Below are 22,813 nucleotides of genomic sequence, written 5' to 3'. Positions count from 1 at the left end.
CACAGAAGTTTTTAGTTTGGTGGTGTTGATTATTCTTTGCACCATATCCCCTAGGCTACTCCTACAAGCAACAACGACATAGGACTGTGTTGGCCTAATATAAAACTGACTTAGGCAATGTCCTGCTCAGTCAGTTACGCTCTAGCTTCCTTTAGACAGGACCGGTCGGTTTTATTGTCATATATTTATTAATTAATATAGTTTGCTAGTTATCGAACGAACCGCTTTCAGTCTAGCGTTGGATGGCGGTGGATATTCATACCAATTCCGTTTCAGTGATTTGTGGAAGTGCGACAAGTTTATTTAAAATCGCGTGTTATACTCGTGTTGGTTGAGTGTGGTCGAATTTTTAAGTCGAGGTTGTCAAGCGTGCAATATCTTGCCTATTCGGCCAGTAACATTTAAACTTAAGAAATAGTATTATTAAACTCACTTTTAGTTATCTTTTGTTGTAGTTTTAAAAAGAAAACTTATTTTTTTTAGTTTTTAGGCTGCTTTTGAATTTAGATCTTACTTTTTCTATCTTCAACAGTGAAAGGGTAGTTCAAAGAGTTAACCAGACCTAGTAGCTTCTTTTCTTTTGATTCGCAATTAACTTAATAGTTTATTTACCAGCTGGAGCTTGTTCTGATAACAACTAATGAGCCTGAAACTAATCCGACCGTTATCTTACATTCAAGCTCGAGTGATATATAATGACGTTTCTAGTACCGATATTAATATGTGTGGTGTGTGTGTTGTACTCTTACTACTTGTGGAAGAAGAGTTGTCCTGACACGGACAACGAACCCCCGAAGTTTCCAGGCGGCCTGCCTATAGTGGGGCATGCGCTACAACTCATAGGAGACAGCAGCCGTAAGTTTTTCTATATTTATTTTCTCTTACTTTTTGTCAAGATTTGAAGGAAAGTTTGTACACTAATTCCTACTAAAGTATCTCTTATTATGCAGTCAATTTGAATGAGTTGTTACATTTTGAGTTTAATTGCTAAAGTTAGGTTTTCGGAAAGTTTAGTTCCAGAGTTAGGTTTTCATAGAGTTACCTACGTTTTCAGAGTTAGGTTTTTGGAAAGATAGGTTTTCCGAAGGTTATTATTAAGACAGTTAGGTTTTCGAAAGTTATAGTTTTTCGAGAAGTTAAATACTGTAATGTATTATTGACACATGGGAAATGTGTCTTCCTTCAGTAAATAATACTTACCTACATTTTCAAGTTTCGCTTTCATTCCTTATTTTGCTAACATTAATCATAAGATACCTAATACCTCTACGAAAAGAAACGAATTACACTTTTACCACTTTTACTAAGGAACATGCAAAACTGATATTGTAGAAGAATCATAACGTGAATGGAAAAGTACTAGAGATAGGGTTTGCGTGCAGCACGTCATTCGAATTTGATTCTGGTGGCTTAATTACGAATGCAAGCGTTATCCTATGCATTCAAGTAGGTATAGCTACCACATGATCAAAAACTCTTAACTAAATGACCAATTATTGTACCTTAAGCGTTCTCAAGTTATGTTAAGATGCGATTAACTATGAGTTTAACTAACCAAGATTTTGGTCAATCAACAATTTTACATTCATAAAATTTTGAATAACGTGTTTTAGTTTCGTAATAAGACTGTACAATCGCTTTTGAGTCCATGGGTTCATGGGTTCTTCATTAGAGTTGAATAAAATTCTGTCTTTGATACGTACTCGTACATACCTACCTACTTACTTAGACATTGCTATTATGAGATTTTCCTGAAAAGTTAAAGTCTAAATAAATACCTACAATAGATTAATAGTTTACGTTAATTCTTGTTTAGCAACAACAAATCATGACGATATTTATTATTTATCGTACCTACACGTAGAAGGTCTTCGATTAATTAACTAGGTACTATCAAAATGAGTACAACAAATGTAATGTTGTAATTAGTACCGTAGGTACCTAACAGTTAATTTCATCGCAAAACATGAAACAAATTTTCAGTCTCTATCGAAAAGAAATCATAAAAATCAACTGAAACAAACAACTCAACAGGTAGGTACTGAGTTACATTGCTTAAGTTGTGTCATGTTGGTCAGTATTCAGGTTAGCAAGATGCAAGCCTTTGCACTTATCGGAGCCTTACTACCGATAGCCTTATCGGAGTCCAGTGAGATTTACCTAATCATCATCATTGTCATTTCAGCCATAGGACGTCCACTGCTGAACATAGGCCTCCCCCAATGATTTCCATGTTCAGGTTTACCTACATTCGTCTGAACATACTCATACATTAGGTGTAAAAGTAGTTCAATGGAAAATTCTGATTAGGATGTGCGTGTAACCTTTCAGTCTATCCTTTCAGGATTACCCACGAATGTTAAACACTTCCCTTAGAATATCCGTACACAAACGGCTTGTGCAATACAAATATACCGCAATCATCCGTAGGGCGTTGCGAATTGTTTTAATTGCATGTTTTCTAGATCAGTTGCGAATTGGTATTAATTTTATGATTTACAGCGTAGATACATATAACTGTATTTGTTCACATATAAATTAATTATCACGCTAAAAATTACAGCAACAAACATTTAATCGGCACACATTTAATGCTAAATAATGTTACATGCTACCTTTATGATGTCGTCGGTCCCAACCGGTGGAAGCGCTGGACGCAGGACGTGGTAGCGTGATAGTTCGATCAACATGGAAAGCATTGGGGGAGGCCTATGTTCAGCAGTGGACGTCTTATGGCTGAAATGATGATGATGATGATGATGTGTGTCGGCGAAACGTTCTTATGAATGATTAAAATGTTTTTGATTGAACACCCATTGACGAAAAGGTTATGTCGGCAAAACGACAGTTGGGGATACGTTTCACTCACTTTAATCGATCCCAAAACTATACTACTGAGTTCTCTGCTATTGCTTCCCCTAACCGCCTGCGCAGCGTGACAGTGTAGGCCAAATCCTCATGCTAATCCTGTCAGCCCCCCATTACCTAAGTGGGGGCGTGTTGGGTCCCGCCGTGTAGGGCGGGACGTCCGCGGAAGGCGCCTTGGTCGTTTCTAGTACCCAAGGAGCCGACCACTATGCGGCAGAAGAAACACCCCAGATTTTTAGTGGGTTCGAGCCCCACATAAACTGCCGTCCCCCGACGGTAGGTATGGATAGGACATTTTCCTGGGATAAACTGGCCAAATCCTCATTTGCCTCTCCTTTTGCCTGTATCAAATTATAGAAGGTCATCCTCCTGCAAGGATGTCGTTTCTAGTACCCAAGGAGCCGACCACTATGCGGCAGAGGGAACACCTCACATTTTTAGTGGGTTCAAGCCCCACATTATCTGCCGTCCCCCGGCGGTAGGTATGCATAGGACATTTTCCTGGGATAAAATGGCCAAATCCTTATTTGCCTCTCCTTTTGCCTGTATCAAATTATAGAAGGTCATCCTCCTGCAAGGATGTACCTAAATGACCTGACGATGGTGATGGCATAATGCTATCGGGACAATCCCCACCTCTCGTTCCCACCGCTGCAACTCCTGTGTAGCCAGGATCTACACCTTGACCGCCATAAAAACCCAACCAATGAAGGTCAAGTTTCAAATCAAATCAAATCAAATTTCTTTATTTGCGTAATTCCAGGTACATAAGTGGTCTTACATACATTTGTCCCGGGGGAAAGTTAAACTGTCATTGGATCCGCAACGAAATTGATCAGAAGAACATAGGAGTTTGAGGTTAAGGTCATCAATGACATAATGCTAAGCGAATAACATTATTTAGTATCAATCAGTTTAAAAAATGTTTATCACTTGTTTTCAGATTTATGGCGTGCTGTAAATGATTTGGCGAGCAAGAGTTATTCTATAGGCGGGGTGGTGGCGGCTTCCATTGGGCCTAGGACTATTTATGGTAAGTTTTGTAATTTTATAGATATTTTGCACACTGTAACTACCTAATCAGTAGATCATAGTACTGAGTCAGATTGATCAGATTTATTACCGTTTAATTATGCACATGTGCCTACTTTACTACCGGAGCTGAAAATGTGTAGGATCCATTCATGGGATAACTTTAGGCTCAAAAGTATTAAGTATTGCTCACCGAGAGATACTTACGATACACTGGATGCAGGACGGGAGGTGAATTGAAACACCATAGATCGAAACCGGTCGCAGTGATACTAGACTCTATTGAACAAGAACAGCAGTTTTATTCAAATAAAATAAAATCTAGACACAAACTAAGCAATAGCACTGTGGGTGAACCACTCAATAATGTTACTTGTTTTATATTTTCAGTGGTAACAGACCCCGATGATTTCTTCACGGTAGCCAACACCAGTTTGGAGAAGGACGACTTCTATGACTTCGCAAAACCATGGCTTGGAGAGGGACTCGTTACAGGCAAAAGTAAGTTTTAAAGAATATTTATTTTCCCCACTGTGTATGTGTGTTTTACCATACAATCAGTTGCATTAGAAAACTTTAGTTTTCGTTAATTTAAAAATACTATAGGTATGAGCCTTACACTTTCTTAAAAGTTCATACCTAATGAATAAATTGCTTAATTTAACACAGTTATTTTTCAGTCATACCTATTTTCATCTAGGAATCAATAACGGACATCTTGATTGAGTAGTTTAACTAACTAGCTCAATAAACGTAAATTGAGCAACTCTAAATACCTATGCTTAAGTATCACCAGAATTTTTCTCACTAACTAATAGGTCTCTTAAAAAGTTAAATTCATAGTCAAACCACTGTGAATATTTTGGTCCTAATAATAATAACCAGTAATAACCCAACATTTCCAGTGTCAATTTGGAAGAACCACAGAAAGCTGCTGAACCCGGCCTTCAGTCAGATCGTGCTGGACGGTTTCCTGGGCGTGTTCAACGACCAGGCGCGGAAGCTGGTGAAGGATCTGGAGAAAGAAGTCGGGAAGGGGCCCTTCGACCACTGGACGTATACCAGGCATAACGCTCTTGAGACCATATGCTGTGAGTATAGCCTCAGATTCTTAGGGCTTTTGGTCATGTGGCTTCGGCAGAGTAGAAGAGAAATTCTTCCATTTGATATCGTAAAGGGAAAATCTTCGTTTAAGGGTCTATTAATATGCGAAAATATGACTTCTCCAACATATCTAGCCAGCGTGAGGACTTTGTAAAATTAGAGAATATTTTAAAATCATAAGTACTTACCTACTTAAACGATGTCGATAAATGATGTAGGTACCTAAGGTCTCCACCTCCGAGAATGATATAAGTACCTAAGGTCGCTCTCTACCTCCGAGAGCAAGATGTTATTATCAATTCATAAAGTTGTCACAGAAAATATCATGCGAAAACATCTCATAAATAAATATCAATTTTGTAAAAAAATACGCGTAGGTACTAGGTAGGTACTTGTTCACATTACAGACATCGAACATAAAAAACACGCTTCCCTTGAATGTGTGAAAAGGCGATCAGGGACAAAGACGGACACATCAGTCTTCCCCGAACCGTCTGGCCTACGTGCGGAGTGTAGGCCAGATCCTCCACTTGTTTTGTTTTGAGAGTGAGACCAAGAATACCCGATGATGATTGAAATCTAACCGAAAACAATTCTGTTCACTTCCAGTGACAGCCCTTGGCGTGGACTTCACAGACCACACCATTCTTAACAGCCAGTACGTGACAGCGACGGAGCAGATCTTCAATACCATGGTGGACCGCTTCCAGAAGTTCTGGCTGCACAGCAAGCACACATTCAGGTGGAGCAACGTGAAGAGGAAGCAGGACGCGTGTCTGAAGATACTGCACAACATGTCTTATACCGTGAGTCTGATAATGAGCAACTAAAGCCTGGTCCGTGAGCACGTAGAATTTTGTCCAATGACCCCAAGCTACCCATCCTTATCGCTCGCGCGTAATTATATTGCTGTCGCGACTGTGCGACGGGCGCTCGCAGTGAGTCGTAGAATTTCGCTGTCTTTCCCGAAGCCTATAATCCGAGCCTTTTCAAGGCTAGGCTGAATAGGCACTTACAGGGCACTCCTAGACTGCATCCCACTTAACACCAGGTGCGATTGTGGTCAAATACCTGCCTTGTTATGCATAAAAAAATCCTATAAACCAATCTCATCAAAGTTTCTAAGTTTTGATCTGGGGGTGTAGACAAAGTGACATTCGTGATAATTTTAATTTCGAAATCGCTTCACTAAGGGGTAACAAAAAAACTTTGTAGCGAAGCCATTTCCAAATTATTGGTTGGCTTAATGTTTTTATTTTATTTTAGGTGCTCAAAAGAAGAAAGGCTGAATTCGACAGCAATAACATACTCCCTGAAAGAAAAACTGGAAATACTTCAGGTGAGAAGTATACTTATTCTTTAAATTTTAATTAAGCTTCTGGTGAATTTAATTCAGTTATGCACAAATATCTATCCAACTATAAAAAAATGCTTCCAACGTTGTTGATAAGAAGCTTCGAAGATAAAGTAACACTTAAAAAGTATCTAAGTTGACCTTATAAAAAAGGGTAGGTATAAATTATTCTAACTTTGAACATTAGCTCTACGAATTCTAACGGTTAATTTCTGAATTCCAGGCAAAAAATTCAAAGCCTTCATGGATCTACTCCTTGAGTTATCCGTGGAGAAGGGAGTGTTGAATGACAGAGAGATACGAGAGCATGTGGACACGATGATTGTGGGAGGCCACGACACGTCGGCTAACGTGTTAATGTTCACGCTTTTGTTGCTGGGGTCTCACCCTGAGGCGCAGGAGAAGGTCTACCAAGAGTGAGTATATCATCATCATAATTTCAACTAAAAGACTTCCACAGTTGTACATTGGATAAAGGCCTCCCTCAAGGATTTCCACAACGACTGGTACAGTGCTACCGGCGCATTCAAGTGCTTTCTGCGACCTTAGTGGGAGGTCCTGTCCATGGTTGCACTTCGAGAACTTTTCTGCCCCAATGGCCATCAGTATTATCATCATCAGGACATCAGGCTATTAAGTCTCCACTGCATGAGCAAGACCCTCTCTAATTTACCAAATAAAGGATTTGGCCTACACTTTCCACGCTAGCCAACGGGAGTACAGGACTATTCCCACCTCTCGGTCCTACCGTTGCTACTCCTGCGTAGCCAGTATCTACAGCTCGACTGCCAATAAAAGCCCAACCAGTGAAGGTCAAGTTTGTTTGAAAGTTAAACTGTCATTGGACCCGCAACGAAATTAATCAGAAGAACATCTAGGAGTTCGAAGTTAAGTCTCCACGCTAGCCAGGCAGATTTAAAGATCAAGAATAAGAGAAGATGTAAATTGAATATTGAAAAAACTATTTTTACCTTCCAGATTAAAAGACGTGTTCGGCGACTCAGACCGTGACGTGGAGAAGCACGACCTCTCCCAACTGGTGTACCTGGAGGCAGTCCTGAAGGAGAGCATGAGGATGTACACGATCGTGCCGGTGCTGGCCAGGAGACTGGACAGAAACGTGCAACTGAGTAAGGGATCACAGACAGTAAACATTCTTTTTCTTCTTATCTTGTCGACAGCAAACCTACACAGTGTCAGCCCAAAATTCTGCTACGAGAGTGGCGTTGTCAGCAGCATTAATTAAATCTTCCTTCGTGCAGTTGCTCGAGCACTCAGGGTACGACATCATGTGCTTCGTCGACTGGGGATCAAAACCGCACCTGCACTCCAAGTCCAAGTTTTAGCCACCCAAGTTACAAGAATCCCTGAAAAGATTGTCCTTACTACGGTCGACCTGCGTCCATAGTACTGTAGATAGAAGGAAAGAGGATAATGAAACTTTTTATTGTTCAAATGATTTAGGTAGGCCCTTTTCAAGGCACTTATATGTACGTCCTAAATACTTATCAGCTGGTTGTGGCAAATCATCATCATCACCCTTTAGCAGTTCAATGCTGAACATAGGCCCAATATGCGTTATTTTTACTCTGTCTACGGATTGTCGAACCCAGTTTTTTTGCCTGCGATTTTTTGCGAGTCGTCACTTCACCCCCTTACAGTTGAATGAAGCCTTATTTAACGTTGAATCGCGATAGCTAATAAAATTCGATCCTTGTAATAATTTCTTATCTACCGATGCCGCGATGACATCATAAAGGTAGCAACAAGGCGCTGGACGCAGGCCGCTACCAACCCGGCAACATGGAAAGCATCGGGGGAGGCCTATGTTCAGCAGTGGACGTCCTGTGGCTGAGATGATGATGATGAATAATTTCTTAATCTTTTACAGAGAACTACACGCTAGCAGCTGGTCGGACCTGCTTTTTGTTTCTTTTCGGTATCCACAAGCATCCCATGTGGGGGGCAGACGTGGACCAATTCAACCCCGACCGGTGGATGGACCCGGCCAGCCTGCCAGACAACTCCAACGCGTTTGCAGCCTTTAGCTTGGGGAGGAGAATGTGTATAGGTAGGTTATTTTAAAATTCAAATCGTAGACTATACAGGGTGTTAGGTAAATGGGTATATGAGCTGACACTAGCCCATGTTAACATGGTCATATAAATGGTATGGTGAAGTCAGAAAATTGATATCTTCATTTTAATTATTTTAATTTTCATATTAATCGGATTTTATAAAATTTATTTTGTGTGAAATTAAAAAAAATAAAATGATGATTTCAAATTTCTGACTTTACCATACCATTTATATGACCATGTTAACATGGGCTAGTGTCGGCTCATATATCCATTTACCTAACACCCTGTATAGGTGGGGTTTTTTACTTAGAGATATAGAGAGATGCCAACTAATGCGCTGAGTTCGTAACTCACGCCCGTATTCACAAACGATGCTTGCTTAGGTGAAGCAGAAAATCGAAGGCAAAGCGTTGAATAGAGCTATGTGATTGGTTCGTGTGTCACCCTGTGCGTCCACGCGCATTGTCAGATCTTATAGTAATGTTTGTGAATACGGGCGTCAGTGTCGCATTAGAAATTCACGCACACAAAGAAATCAAAATATGTGCTCATTATCCACTGCAGCTGCGGTATTGATCCGTACCCAACGTTCGATTCTGGGGGCACGGCAGTGCCCCCGCCAAGTCGAGCAAAAAAGCGGCACGGCCGTACCATCCTTTTCTCGAAGCAATTCAGGCCATTTTCGACCTAATCTTTAGTACACTAATGCAAGCAATGTAAACTGTTTACTTTATGACGTCGCTGCTATCATCATTGCATTCACGAGAAATGTGTTCTGTTTTTGGGCATATTGCTGCGACACCGGCCACGCCCCCTTGTCACATCTCCCTTATTTTATGTGATCTGTGGTTTTTTATAACTCAAACTTGGAACTGAGGCTTCAGTATTAATACGACGAATGGGGCGCAGAGATGGACCAGTAATTCAAGCAACTGTCAAACCTTAACTTCGAACTAAACTGGTTCTTCTGATTAACTTTGTTGCGAATCCAATGACAGTTTAACTTTTATTAATTGGGTCAAGCTTTAGATCCTGGCTATACAGGAGTTGCAGCGGTGGGTGTAAGAGGTGGAAATAATCCCGCCCTATCTAGAAAATTAAACCCTTAGTAATTTACTTTAATCTTACGATATAATATTAAGTATTAGCTCATTTTCAGAACGTTTCCCTGTATTTTTGTAACTGTTTCAGGCAAAACCTACGCCTACATGTCGATGAAAACAACTCTCTCACATGTTCTCCGCAAATACCGCTTGAAGGGTGACCACACACAACTGGAACTCAAATTGGACGTGATGCTGAAGCCAGCGTCAGGTTACTACGTCAGCATTGAGAAACGGCATTAGAACTAGTCTGTTTTATTATTTTTATATACATTTATAAGAGCGATTAGTCGAAATATGTAATGTATTTTAGAAGCGACGTTACAAATGCGTTTGTTAGACAAAAAGTCAGCATTAATCTAGACGCTGCTTAATTTTAGCTGCTCTGAGGGCTTAGTGTGAGTTTACATTAATTCATAAACGTCCTCAATAATGAGTGCGTTAAAAAAATATATGAAAATTTTAGTTCTTCAAAGTTTCCACTAGCGGCGCTGTACAGTCCGTGTCACTTTCTTACGCGCTCACTAGTGACAACGTACTTGATGTAAACTCACACGCCTAAGCCACAAAATATAACAGAAGACAAACTCCATACTAAACGCGCTCGAGCCACGCACACATAGACAGACACCGCTCGAGCAAGACTGTCTTGGACGAATGCGAGCGCGACGTGGCGCGACAGACAGACGTTCGCCACACGTTCCCTGTGGTTCGCTTGAGTCACGCGNTTGAAAGTTAAACCTGTGGTTAAACTGTCATTGGACCCGCAACGAAATCAATCAGAAGAACATAGGAGGACTTCGAAGTTAAGTCTTCACACTAGCCAGGCAGATTTGAAGATCAAGAAAAATAGGAGATGTGAATTTAATATTGAACAAAATATCTTTACCTTCCAGATTAAAAGACGTGTTCGGCGACTCAGACCGTGACGTGGAGAAGCACGACCTCTCCCAACTGGTGTACCTGGAGGCAGTCCTGAAGGAGAGCATGAGGATGTACACGATCGTGCCGGTGCTGGCCAGGCGGCTGGACAGGAACGTGCAACTGAGTAAGAGATCCAGTAAACATTGTAGCATCTACACTATAGGTCGTTTCATCCACGAAGACGCGCCCCACGATTTTTTGGTCAAGGGAGGCGCGGGGTGCGGGGAGTTTGATCCGAGCAATCCGAGTGTCAATATTGTAGTGTGCGTGTGCACTCATGGATAATTTAGCGTGTACCGATAACACTTGGGGCGCGTCTTTGTGGTGGATGATTAACGATCTAATCTATATACAGACATAATACTGTAGAAGGAAATACGAGTAGGATCAAAAACTTTATATTGTTCAAATGATTTATTAGTGCAGCAGGGCACTTATTACGTCCAAATACAGCTGGTTTTGGCAAATCACCATCATCATCACCCTATTAGCAGTCCACTGTTGAATATATGCCCAATATGCATTAGTTTTACTCAGTCTACGGATTGTCGAACCCAGTTTTTTTGCCTGCGATTTTTTGCGAGTCGTCACTTCATCCCCATACAGTTGAATGAAGCCTTATTTAACGCTGAATCGCGATTGCTAATAAAATTCGATCCTTGTAATAATTTCTTATCTACCGATGACATCATAAAGGTAGCAGGAAGGCGCTGGACGCAGGTCGCTACCAACCGGACAACATGGAAAGCATTGGGGGAGGCCTATGTTCAGCAGTGGACGTCCTGTGGCTGAGATGATGATGATGAATAATTTCTTAATCTTTTACAGAGAACTACACGCTAGCAGCTGGTCGGACCTGCTTCTTATTCCTGTTCGGTATCCACAAGCACCCCATGTGGGGGGCAGACGTGGACCAATTCAACCCCAACCGGTGGATGGACCCAGCAAGTCTGCCAGACAACTCCAACGCGTTTGCAGCCTTTAGCTTGGGAAGGAGGATGTGCATAGGTAGGTTATTTTAAAATTCAAATCGTAGACTTAGTTGGGGTTTTTGACATAGAGATATAGAGAGATGCCAACTAATGCGCTGAGTTCGAAACTCACGCCCGTATTCACAAACGATGCTTGCTTAGGTGAAGCAGAAAATCGAAGGCAAAGCGTTGAATAGAGCTATGTGATTGGTTCGTGTGTCACCCTGTGCGTCCACGCGCATTGTCAGATCTTATAGTAATGTTTGTGAATACGGGCGTCAGTGTCGCATTAGAAATTCACGCACACAAAGAAATCAAAATATGTGCTCATTATCCACTGCAGCTGCGGTATTGATCCGTACCCAACGTTCGATTCTGGGGGCACGGCAGTGCCCCCGCCAAGTCGAGCAAAAAAGCGGCACGGCCGTGAATTGCTTCGAGAAAAGGATGGTCCTTTTCTCGAAGCAATTCAGGCCATTTTCGACCTAATCTTTAGTACACTAATGCAAGCAATGTAAACTGTTTACTTTATGACGTCGCTGCTGTCATCATTGCATTCACGAGAAATGTGTTCTGTTTTTGGGCATATTGCTGCGACACCGGCCACGCCCCCTTGTCACATCTCCCTTAGTTTTTGTGATCTGTGGTTTTTTACAACTCAAACTTGGAACCGAGGCTTCAGTATTATTAGGTACGACGAATGGGGTGCAGACATGGACCAGTTCAACCGGTCGCCTGTCAAACCTTAACTTCGAACTAAACTTGTTCTTCTGATTAACTTCGTTGCGAGTCCAATGACAGTTTAAGCTGTAGATCCTGGCTACACAGGAGTTGCAGCGGTGGGTGTGAGAGATGGAAATAATCCCGCCCTATCTAGAAAATTAAACCCTTAGTAATTTACTTTAATCTAGCGATATAATATTAAGTATTGGCACATTTTCAGAACAAACGTTTTACAGTATTTTTGTAACTGTTTCAGGCAAAACCTACGCCTACATGTCGATGAAGACAACCCTCTCACATGTGCTCCGTAAATACCGCTTCAAGGGTGACCACACACAACTGGAACTCAAATTGGACGTGATGCTGAAGCCAGCGTCAGGTTACTACGTCAGCATTGAGAAACGGCATTAGAACTAGTCTGTTTTATTACTTTTATATTGAGAGCGATTAAAATCGAAATATGTAATGTATTTTAGAAGCGACGTTACAAATGCGTTCGTTAGACAAAAAGTCAGCATTAATCTAGACGCTGCTTAATTTTAGCTGTTCTGAGGGCTTAGTGTAAGTTTACATTAAACGTCCTCACTAGTGAGCGCTTATAAAAATTAATATGAAAATTTTAGTTCTTCAAAGTTTCCACTAGTGGCGCTGTACAGTCCGTATCACCAGGCCTGTTCATCTCCGCGAGTTTACATCGAAAACAAAACACGCACGATGGCCCACCTACAGGGTACTATTCGACAAGGCCTCACATACGAGCGAACATTGACTCACGCACGCGTATTCTTGTGTATGATGGAAGACAATAAAGAAAATGGTGTACTAAATACTGTGCAGTATTTAACTGCCTAAATAATAATAAAAACACAGAATGTACTTTTTTAAGTTGCGAGGTAAATAAGTAGTAGTTAATATTATTCATGATAATTCATGCTAAATAATGTATTTCCTCCGCCATTTTCCGCAGTTTGGCACCTCACGTCACATCATTTTACCGAAGTCAGCCCTATAGCTTCGGCGCAGTGCCGATCACTGACGTTTGTCAACAAAATGGTGCTTGACTCTTGTAGTCCAGTCAATGAATGCCTTAACGACGGTGTAGAGAGAAATCCGTGGAACACAATTTCTGACCTCGGGACTTTATTTAGCCTAGTTAGGAGGTGAACATAGCAAAAGTCCCCTCCCTTAGCCCTTGAGCCGGCGGGGAGAGGGGGGTTTAAAGGTACCACTTTTCGGTTTTTCGCTTAATCCTCGGAAACTATGCGTCCTAGTGACATGACTACTATGAACCAAAAAAAGCTTATTCAATTTGCTACAGGTGAGACCGTCAAGTTTTTCTATATCTTGTATAGTTTTTGCGGCATCTGCTCTAGAAGGTCTGTAAAATTGGAAATTTTATTGTTGTCTTACATGTTCCTTTCAGGAGAAAATCGACTAAATCAACATTGAGCAAACACTATAGACATGCGGGAGCATGTTAAGCCTAGTTCCATGGAGGGGACTGCACCGTGCGTATATTTAGACGAACCAATTAGAGCCACTTTTGACTCCTCATCATTCAAAAACTACTGTGCATTAACACTTCAAATTTGGCTCATGTATTGAGACTTGCAAGATGTACATCAGCTTCAAATTTCATAAATATACCTCAAACGGTTATTTAGGTATTGACGTCCAAAAATCTACATCTAAGTGTTAATGCCCAGTAGTTTTTGAGTGATGAGCAGATGCCGCGAAAACTATACAATTTATAGAAAAACTTGTCCATCTCATCTGTAGCAAATTGAATATGCTTTTTTTGGTTCAAAGTAGTCATGTCACTAGGACGCATAGTTTCCGAGGATTAAGCGAAAAACCGAAAAGTGGCACCTTTAAACCCCCCTCTCCTCGTCAGCTCAAGGGCTAAGGGCGGGGACTTTTGCTATGTTCACCTCCTAACTAGTCTAAATAAAGTCCTGAAGTCAGAAATTGTGTTCTACAGTTTTCCATCTATAATGCTTTATTGACTGGACTATTGAGACAGGCTAAATTACACCATATTGTTAATGACATTGAGCATACATTTTTTTAAATACCTTCGCGAAGTAAAACTTCTGTACGTAGTACTTATTATTATTCTGTGGTATCACTTTCTTACGCGCTTACTAGTGACAACGTTAGATGTAAACTCACACTAAGCTCTCTGCTCTCGCGCAGTTATTTACCTCCGCTCGCGCTCTTTATTCTACATCGCGTGCGCTTAACTTGTTGAGCAGTTAATTCCAACTGCTCCAGCAGTATCAATGGCAGCTTTAAGCTATTGACTATGAACGTAAGAGCAGTCCGTGTAGGTATGTTTATCACTGGACATCTGCTCAAGTTGTCCGCGAATGGCGGACCATACAATTTTAAACTGACTTCTTAGCTGAAAACCAGTAAAACATTCCGGTAAATTCTCGAATTCCTCAAATCCTTAGCTGATTTCAATTGAAAGTATTTAGTAGCGGTAGATAATTATATTTTAAATTAATAGGAGCCGATAAACTATTTTTCATCAATAAGAAATTAATGTGTAGGTACTTATATTATTAGTTACTTAATTTCTAAGTTAACGTTAAGTGAAAAATATGTACGTAATTTAAATTTTTTACTTAACGTGACAAATTAAATTTCAGTTTTTCATCTTTTCTTCTCGTAGTTATCGATGCTTAGACTAAAAAAATCCTACTGAATTACGTATAAGAATCCACTGTTTTTTTTACTAAGTGTGTAACTGTAAATTATTGTAAGAACCTACCTATAAATGAATATAAAGTTGTTATTTTAATATAATTATAATAATAAATGTTGATAAATCTACATACCTAATTGTGTTTTCGATCGCCATGTCATTCAAACTCTTCCATTGTTTTGATTCTTCGCTGTTTCTTTCTGTAACTTTACGAAAGTAAACAGTGAAAGGGTCAAGTTCAGATAGACTAAGAGCTAGTGAACGCCAGACCTACGTTATTTTATAAAGGCTGAAAGTTTGTCAGCGCATGCTCCCAACATAGCTAAGAACCATGGCCAAACATGAAGTTTGGGTATTGAATACCTACAATATTATAAGAATTATCATACAACTCCTAAGCGTTAAGGAGTTGTAACTTCCATCAAGATGGGATGATGACTAGCTGATGCAAACACCCAAATAACTTAAGAAACTATACTTATATGTACTGGTTAAAGAATTGTCCTCCAACTCCTAAGCCTTAAGGAGTTGTTCTTACCTTCCATCATCAGCTCATCAACATGAGATGATGATTTAGTTACAGACTCAAATACTTGAGTAAATTATGAAAAGTACAAAAAACAATATTTATAGTGCCTCGCGTTCGCACTTTCAGCCACCCTAAAAGCTATCTGGCAAGGCGAAAGAACCATCAGAAGTGTCTGGCTGATGAGGAAACTTCATCAAATGATAGTTCAAATATTTTATGTAAATATCAGCTTTTATTTTGACGTAGGTAATTAAGTTGGTATTTTACACACCTTTAGTACCGTCTGTCTGCCAAAGCCACCATGACCCAAACTTCATGTTTGGCCATGGTTCTTAGCTATGTTGGGAGCATGCGCTGACAAACTTTCAACCTTTATAAAATAACGTAGGTCTGGCGTTCACTAGCTCTTAGTCTAAGAGGAAAGATAAATAATTACAAAATTAAACCTGTTTTTCTTTTGTTTTGCAATAAATTTGTTTATTTATTAGTTGCAGCTTGTTCTGAAAACAACTTATTGTGCTACCGTTATCTAAACTTATTATTTGAACAATTGAACTGGCTGATTGCTGACGCTCGATTATTGTGGTGAGCCCACTCGTGACACAAGCATAATTATTTGCTTAGACGAGGGGTTATAATGCTTCAACAAACACACCAACGCGTGCAGATCGCCATCGCGGCGCGATCATAGACCAATGACTAAGTAGTCGCGCGGACTGTTATGGGTCGCGGACTGTTATGGTATGGCGCGCCGGCCATGGCAAACTGCACTCGATGGTGTGGTTGAAGCTTTAGTAATAAATTACTAATATTCTTTTTAAATAAAAAAAATTGCAGCTCGATTCACAATGGCGTTCTTAGTACCGATACTGGTATGTGTGGTGTGTGTGTTGTTCTCTTACTATCTGTGGAAGAAGAGTTGTCCTGACACGGACAATGAACCTCCGATGGTCCCTGGCGGCCTGCCTTTATTGGGACATGTTCTTAAATTCATGGGAGACAGCATCCGTAAGTTTTTCTTTATCTTTAAAAAATTGTAACAACTTATAGGGAAGTTTGGTAAGTTAAATAAACCTTTATAATTTGAGCGTAATTTCTAAAATATTTGAAATAGGTCAATCCGAAACTACGCACCTCATTGGAATGCGACTCTCCCTTGCCCCACGTGTGCGTTACTCCAGCTGGAAAGTAGCTCCTAGACTGATAAGAGTAGAACGTATAATTAGTTCCCAACCCATTTTGGTGTAGCTGATTCCTTGTATTTTGACGTCAAAGTTATAGCACCGTCGTATTTACTTTTAGTGATATTATTCAATGACCCATGAATGTGCGTTTTTGAAACTTTTTATAGTTATAATACGTATTAAGAAGGATCGAATACAGTTTTCAGTGAGCTTGTATATTTTGTTATTCAGGCGCTACTCCATTTTTTCGGATTTTGAAGAAAGCTCGATTACTTGCTATTTATAAATATACTCAACTAAATAAATGTCCAATATGTGCACTACAAATAACTACTCTTGTCACAAGCTTTTGTCTAACTAGCACTATCCCTATTTAGTTAATAATACATAATAAAGTAAGTAAACTTAAGCCTTGATCACACGTACCGGGTAATCGGGCGAGACAGTGCTCTTGGGCGAGTACTCGGTGCGTATGAACATAGCGCCGAGTGATCAGCCGAGCGCTCGAGTATTGTGACTCGCTCACCTAACTGTCTCGACCGAGTAAACATTATACTGTCTCGCCCGTTTACTCGGTACGTGTGATCAAGGCCTTATTGAAAGCATTTCTTTTTTTTCCAGTGACAGCCATGGGCGTAGATTTCACAGACCATACGATCCTCAACAGTCAGTACGTGACAGCAGTGGACGAGATATTAAAAATCATAGCAGTCCGCTTCCGGAAGTTCTGGCTACACAGCGATTACACCTTCAGATGGAGCAACGTGAGGAAGAAGCAGGACGCTTGTTTGAAGATACTGCACAGTATGTCTGATACTGTGAGTTCAACCCATAGAGATACAGAGAGATAAAGTTAGATAAAGTTAAAGACTAAAGTTGTAGGTTGTGAGCACTCAAAGGTCGTAGATTTGAATTTCTAACCATAGTAATATTATGAACTAGCGGCCGCCCGCGACTTCGTACGCGTGGATCCCGTTTTACCCCCTTCATCTATCTTACGCGGTTTACATTTTTTTATACAAATGTTTTTTCCCGCTAACGCCCGTTCCCTTTGGAATTTCGCAATATCCTGTTGTAACTAAGCTTTAAGTTTACTAAGGGACCTGCATGCCAAATTTCAAGCGTCTAACTTAAGCGGTTTAGATTTTTCATACAAAAGGATTTTCCCTGTAATTCCTGTTCCTGTGGGAATTCCTAAGTATCCTATAACCTGCCCAGGAGTATGAAGAATAATTGTACCAAGTTTCGTTAAAATCCGTAGAGTAGTTTTTGTTTCTATAAGGAACATACAGACAGACAGACAGACAGACAGACAAAAATTTTACTGATTGCATTTTTGGCATCAGTATCGATCACTAATCACCCCCTGATAGTTATTTTGAAAATATATTTCATGTACAGAATTGACCTCTCTACAGATTTATTATAAGTATAGATTTCTAACGTAAATGTAATGTTGTTTAATTGTGAAGTTCTCGTTCCCTAATTTAGGTGATAAAAAGAAGAAAAACTGAATTTGACAACAACAACATACTCCCTGAAAGAACAACTGGAAATACTTCAGGTAAGAAGCACTTTATTAACCGATTTCAATAAAAGGGGATGGTTCTCAATTCGGTTGGTATACTTTTTTTTCTATGTTATGTACGTACACCGATTACGCTGAGCTTTATTTTATTTAATTGAAATAATTCATTTGTTTCCAGTAATTACCTACTCGTTAAATAATTTTTAAGTAGGGTAAACCAGAGAGTGATTGCCCACTGGTAGTGATTGCCCGCTTTAAGAATAATATTGTCAGGTACTGACTTTGAATCACTCTAGTTAGATTTGAATTTACTAAGCAGATGGCTCCGAGATCAATGTACAGTAGATTTAAAATTTACAATAGGAAACACTAAAAAAAAACAGTTATGGCGGATTTTGTCAAGACGGGTGAAAATGTTACTCAAACAGGTAAAGACTTTAACCATTTTACTAAGGAATTACTTGCTTAGAGGTTAAAGTTATTTAATATTCAACTAATGGTGTATAGTCATGATGAAATTATAAGTGTTTTCNTCGGTTTTTACATCGTTTATAAGGTATTTATTTATCTTTTAGGCTATAGTTTTTTGGGGCGTATAAACATTTTTTTAGCGAATTTCAATATATCGAATATACAGCTCGATAGAGAAAAAAATTCTGATTAAAATGGTATATATAACTCAATTTGGCCAAAATGGTTTATACGACAATTGAACCTGAAGGTGTCGATATGTTCTACTCATATCACTCTAGGAGCTACTTTCCAGCTGGAGTAACGTACACCGCACCCACCCGTTCATCTCCCTGCATTCGCCCTGTCCGTACCAGAGCGACGATGTGACGTTACGGCTGCCAGGCCAGGTGCGCAGTTAATTTAAACCAGGTTGTACATGAACTGATACGATTTTTCAGATCTGTGGCGTGTCTTAAACGATTTTGCGAGCAACAGTTATGCTAATGGCGGGGTAGTTGCAGCTTCAGTTGGGCCTAGGACTATTTATAGTAAGTTTCATGATTTTACTAGCGGTAGATATAGGTACCTATTTAACAGAAATATAGGTAACTAGCGGCCGCCCGCGACTTCGTACTCGTGGACCTCGTTTTACCCCCGTTGGATATCATGTTGATAGATGGCGTTTCACGGCTTCCCCCGCATGAATATTTACGAACGTCAAAAACAGTAGTTTGTCCAGCGCTGTACTGTCATTTTAACCAATGACGATAGATGGCGCTTTTTAGACACGTCTTATATTAATGTATTTATTGAAATGTATTTGTCACATATCGTCATAAATTATTAACAAATACTGTAAAGTCTCAACAAAATCCGTTCAGTAGTTTTTGCGTGAAAGAGTAACAAACATCATGACATCCAGACATCATGACATTCAGACATCCAAACTTTCGCCTTTATAATATTAGTAGAATCATCATCAGGAAAAAAAATGTATTTTAATGGCCAAAGAGCACTCAAACATTCAACAGAATTTAATTACAAATATTTGACAGTCAGTTAAGACCGTTAAGATGAAACAACTCATTTCATAAAATATTTATTTTATTATTTTTTTGTAGGTAATTTAAGAATCCATTGAACTTCAACAACTTCGAAATAAAAAATCTTGTACAAAAGAAACATCTGTGTGAAACATCTGAAACTGTGACGGGTATGTAGGTACTTGTTTACTTTTTCAGTGGTGACGGATCCTGATGATATCTTCACGATAACCAACACCTCTTTAGATAAGGACGACATCTATGACCTTGGAAGACCGTGGATCGGGGACGGACTCCTTACGGCTAGAGGTAAGATTCTCGTTTCAGCCAAATGGCGTCCACTGCTGGACAAAGGCCTCCCCCAAGGTTTTCCACAATGAACGGTCCTGCGCTGCCCGCATCCAGGCTCTTCCCGCGACCTTTACCAGATCGTCGATCCACCTAGTAGGAGGCCTGCCCACGCTACGTCTTCCAGCCCGTGGTCGCCACTCGAGAACTTTCCTGCCCCAACGGCAATCGTCTCTACGAGCTATGTGCCCCGCCCTGTCTCAAGTCGAAAGTGTTTGACCAATGCGTGTTGCCTGTGATGGTATACGGATCTGAGACGTGNTCATTTTAACGGTGGGTAATCACTGCACGTAAATCTGTATATTTTTAGTTATTGCCCACCATCATTTCAGTTATTGCCATATGTTAATGTATAGTTATTGCCCAGGGCAATTATTATTAGAGTGTTGCCACCATGCAGTGGCAGTGTTTAAGTTGCTTATTGATAGACTTGTTTTGCAATTCACAGGCATAATAAATATTGAAATTGCTTTTAATGTTTCACTTTCAGTATGCCAAAGACTCCAAAAGTTCAATATAGTATAGAAAATTTGCAAAAAGCGATCGAAGCTGTACAAGATGTATCCAACAATTTATCTACAAGATGAATTGCTGAAAAATATGGTTTGGCTTGAAAATATTGATAAAAATTGAAACGCAAATACAAAAAATTAAAATCCTACGTTAAATCTACTAGTGAAAATGTTAATTGTATTCTCATAGTCCACGAACTCCAAGCATAGTGGCAAGTTATACTCTTCCATCTTCTGCATAACTTGCCGCAGTATATGGATGTGGTTTATCTATCCTTGTTGATTTTTATTAATTTTCTTTGATACCCATTGTCTTTATTTATAAATTAATTAATAATGAAACCTAATAAACAATGTTTTATATTTATTTCCTCCAACTTTCTTCATCATCCGACGGGTACTCATGGCAGAAGTTCCGTAGAATAATGACTAAAAGTGACATACGTCATAAATTTGATTAAAAAAATTCGCAGAACAACGACGGTTTATCACATACATCCTCAAATTGTCCATAGAACAATGACGCATGTGATTTTTACAAAAAACTAAGTATTTTTGTAGATGGGTACATAGTTTATATAAAATAACATCTTTATGTTTATAACATCCCCAAATTTGAAACCGATCAGCCAAGTAGTTTTTTTTGTAGACACAAAAAACCGGTTCCAAAACTTCAAAACGCTCTCCTGGAAACTTAACATTTTGCAGATACGTCGTTGTTCGACGACGCCGACGATAGATCGTAGAGACGATGGCCGTTGGGGCAGGAGGTAAGATTATTTACACATTAATACATGAATTGTTATGAATTATTTTCGTTTATCAACACATTGATACAGAAATGTAGATTACTGAAGCTGAAGTGGCAATAGGCAAGGCACATAGTACGCAGATTTGACGGCTGATGGGGCAGCAAGGTTCTAGAGTGGAGACCACGTACTAGAAAGCGCAGCGCAGGACGCCTATCTACCCTACCCACAAGGTTGACCGAAGACCTCATAAAAGTAGCAGGAAGGCGCTGGATGCAGGCCGCTACCAACCGATCATTATGAAAATCATTGTGGGAGGCCTATGCCTATGACGACCACTCAAGTAAATAAACTTCATGTGCCCCAACGTCAACACCGCCCGTGTCAACGGCTCTCTCGTACAATTTTGTTATGCCGCATGTACACTTTCGTCAAAGTTCGTCCGAGAGCTCTCGCCAGGAAATCTGGTTGGTTATTCAAAACTTTTCTGCTCCGCTCGCCTTGGATTAAAACCGGGCTTAAAAGTTAAGTAGTGTCGTTTTGTATTTCTCCAGCCTCAACTTGGAAGATTAAAAGAAAGCTGCTGAATCCGGCCTTCAGTCAAACTGTGATGGACAGTTTCATGGGTGTCTTTAATAAACAGGCACGGAAACTGGTAAAGGATTTGGAGCCAGAAGTAGGGAAGGGCCCCTTCGACCACTGGACGTATACCAAGCATAACGCTCTTGAGACCATATGCTGTGAGTATATACCCTACCTATTAAATATGTAGTTCAAATGACAGCGAACCTTTCAAATTAAAAAAATCTCCTAATCCCTTAAAATAAGGTTTTTATTCCGGCTTGCTTATTGTATAAAAAACAATGCAAAGCAAAGCAAATTAAATTGTATAAAAAACTATGTCATGAAAATCTGAGGCGTACCTATAGACTTCCCTAATGAATTAAGTACATGTGCCGATTATTATGTGTAATGATTTAACTCACAGATTTGCTATTGACCGTTTGTATAATAACATTGTTGATGCTATAAATCTCGTGCGGCCTCTGATAGTTGTACTCCCAAGTGTACTCGTAAGAAAAAATTTGAACTATGAAACATGTTTATGTTGTCAAAACCAACTGATAAGTGAATCCTACGGAAATCTCACTTGATACTCAATTACTGTGTTTAAGATTTACTAATTTATTAAGCATATCATATCGGAACCATGTAGGTAGCATATCGGAAGCATGATCAGATAGTGCCAATAATAAAGAGTTGATTTTTTTATTATATAGTAGATATATTAACTACCTGACGATACTTCTGTACCCCCAGTGAAAAGGGAGCTAAGTCGAAAATGGTGATTTTTGGGAAATCGCATTTGAAGTTAAAAAAAATCCTGCTTCGTCGCTATTAGAGATAACTGGGTGAAATATTTTTTAGGTGAAAGGTAATATTAGATATGATTAGGCAGTGTGCCAGTTTGGGAAATATAGCATGTGGTTTTTTCGTAATTAAATAAAAACCTAGTTATATCACCATGCACGACAACTTTACATTCGTGTAAAGTGATATAATAGGACATTAATCATTTTACACCACACTGAATTAA

At 39.7% G+C, this 22,813-nt stretch overlaps 3 protein-coding genes across 3 annotated transcripts; all 3 read left to right on the top strand.

Annotated features, from left to right (window-relative positions):
• Positions 1–581: 581 nt before the first annotated feature.
• Positions 582–9,971, top strand: LOC114351594 (cytochrome P450 4C1-like). Its single transcript, XM_028302869.1, has 10 exons — positions 582–855; positions 3,812–3,901; positions 4,291–4,401; positions 4,806–4,991; positions 5,614–5,810; positions 6,271–6,343; positions 6,582–6,774; positions 7,337–7,488; positions 8,250–8,429; positions 9,631–9,971. The coding sequence occupies exons 1-10, from the start codon at positions 696–698 to the stop codon at positions 9,783–9,785; spliced, it is 1,497 nt and encodes a 498-aa protein (XP_028158670.1). The 5' UTR covers positions 582–695; the 3' UTR covers positions 9,786–9,971.
• On the top strand, positions 9,870–12,590 carry LOC114351579 (cytochrome P450 4V2-like). The gene is made up of 4 exons (XM_028302845.1): positions 9,870–9,889; positions 10,439–10,590; positions 11,295–11,474; positions 12,417–12,590. The coding sequence occupies exons 1-4, from the start codon at positions 9,870–9,872 to the stop codon at positions 12,569–12,571; spliced, it is 507 nt and encodes a 168-aa protein (XP_028158646.1). The 3' UTR covers positions 12,572–12,590.
• Positions 12,591–16,147: 3,557 nt separating this feature from the next.
• Positions 16,148–21,956, top strand: LOC114351595 (cytochrome P450 4V2-like; the record flags this gene model as incomplete). The annotated part of the gene is made up of 4 exons (XM_028302870.1): positions 16,148–16,407; positions 19,023–19,112; positions 19,806–19,916; positions 21,771–21,956. Coding segments are annotated over exons 1-4 (547 nt in total), but the record flags the coding sequence as incomplete, so codon positions are not given.
• Between the last annotated feature and the right edge of the window lie 857 nt (positions 21,957–22,813).

This window comes from Ostrinia furnacalis, unplaced genomic scaffold (assembly GCF_004193835.3).
Source record: "Ostrinia furnacalis isolate ACB-3 unplaced genomic scaffold, ASM419383v2 OfSCF1163, whole genome shotgun sequence".
NCBI lineage: Eukaryota > Metazoa > Arthropoda > Insecta > Lepidoptera > Crambidae > Ostrinia > Ostrinia furnacalis.
Note: the sequence above shows the minus strand (reverse complement) of the source record. Positions and strands in the feature narration are given on the sequence as shown.

Coding starts and splice junctions, on each gene's coding strand:
- LOC114351594 (XM_028302869.1), top strand. CDS start 696: ATGACGTTTCTAGTACCGATATTAATATGTGTGGTGTGTGTGTTGTAC. Junction 4,402..4,805: donor GGGACTCGTTACAGGCAAAA/GTAAGTTTTAAA, acceptor CAACATTTCCAG/TGTCAATTTGGAAGAACCAC. Junction 6,775..7,336: donor CAGGAGAAGGTCTACCAAGA/GTGAGTATATCA, acceptor TTTACCTTCCAG/ATTAAAAGACGTGTTCGGCG.
- LOC114351579 (XM_028302845.1), top strand. CDS start 9,870: ATGCGTTTGTTAGACAAAAA. Junction 9,890..10,438: donor ATGCGTTTGTTAGACAAAAA/GTCAGCATTAAT, acceptor TTTACCTTCCAG/ATTAAAAGACGTGTTCGGCG. Junction 11,475..12,416: donor GGGAAGGAGGATGTGCATAG/GTAGGTTATTTT, acceptor TAACTGTTTCAG/GCAAAACCTACGCCTACATG.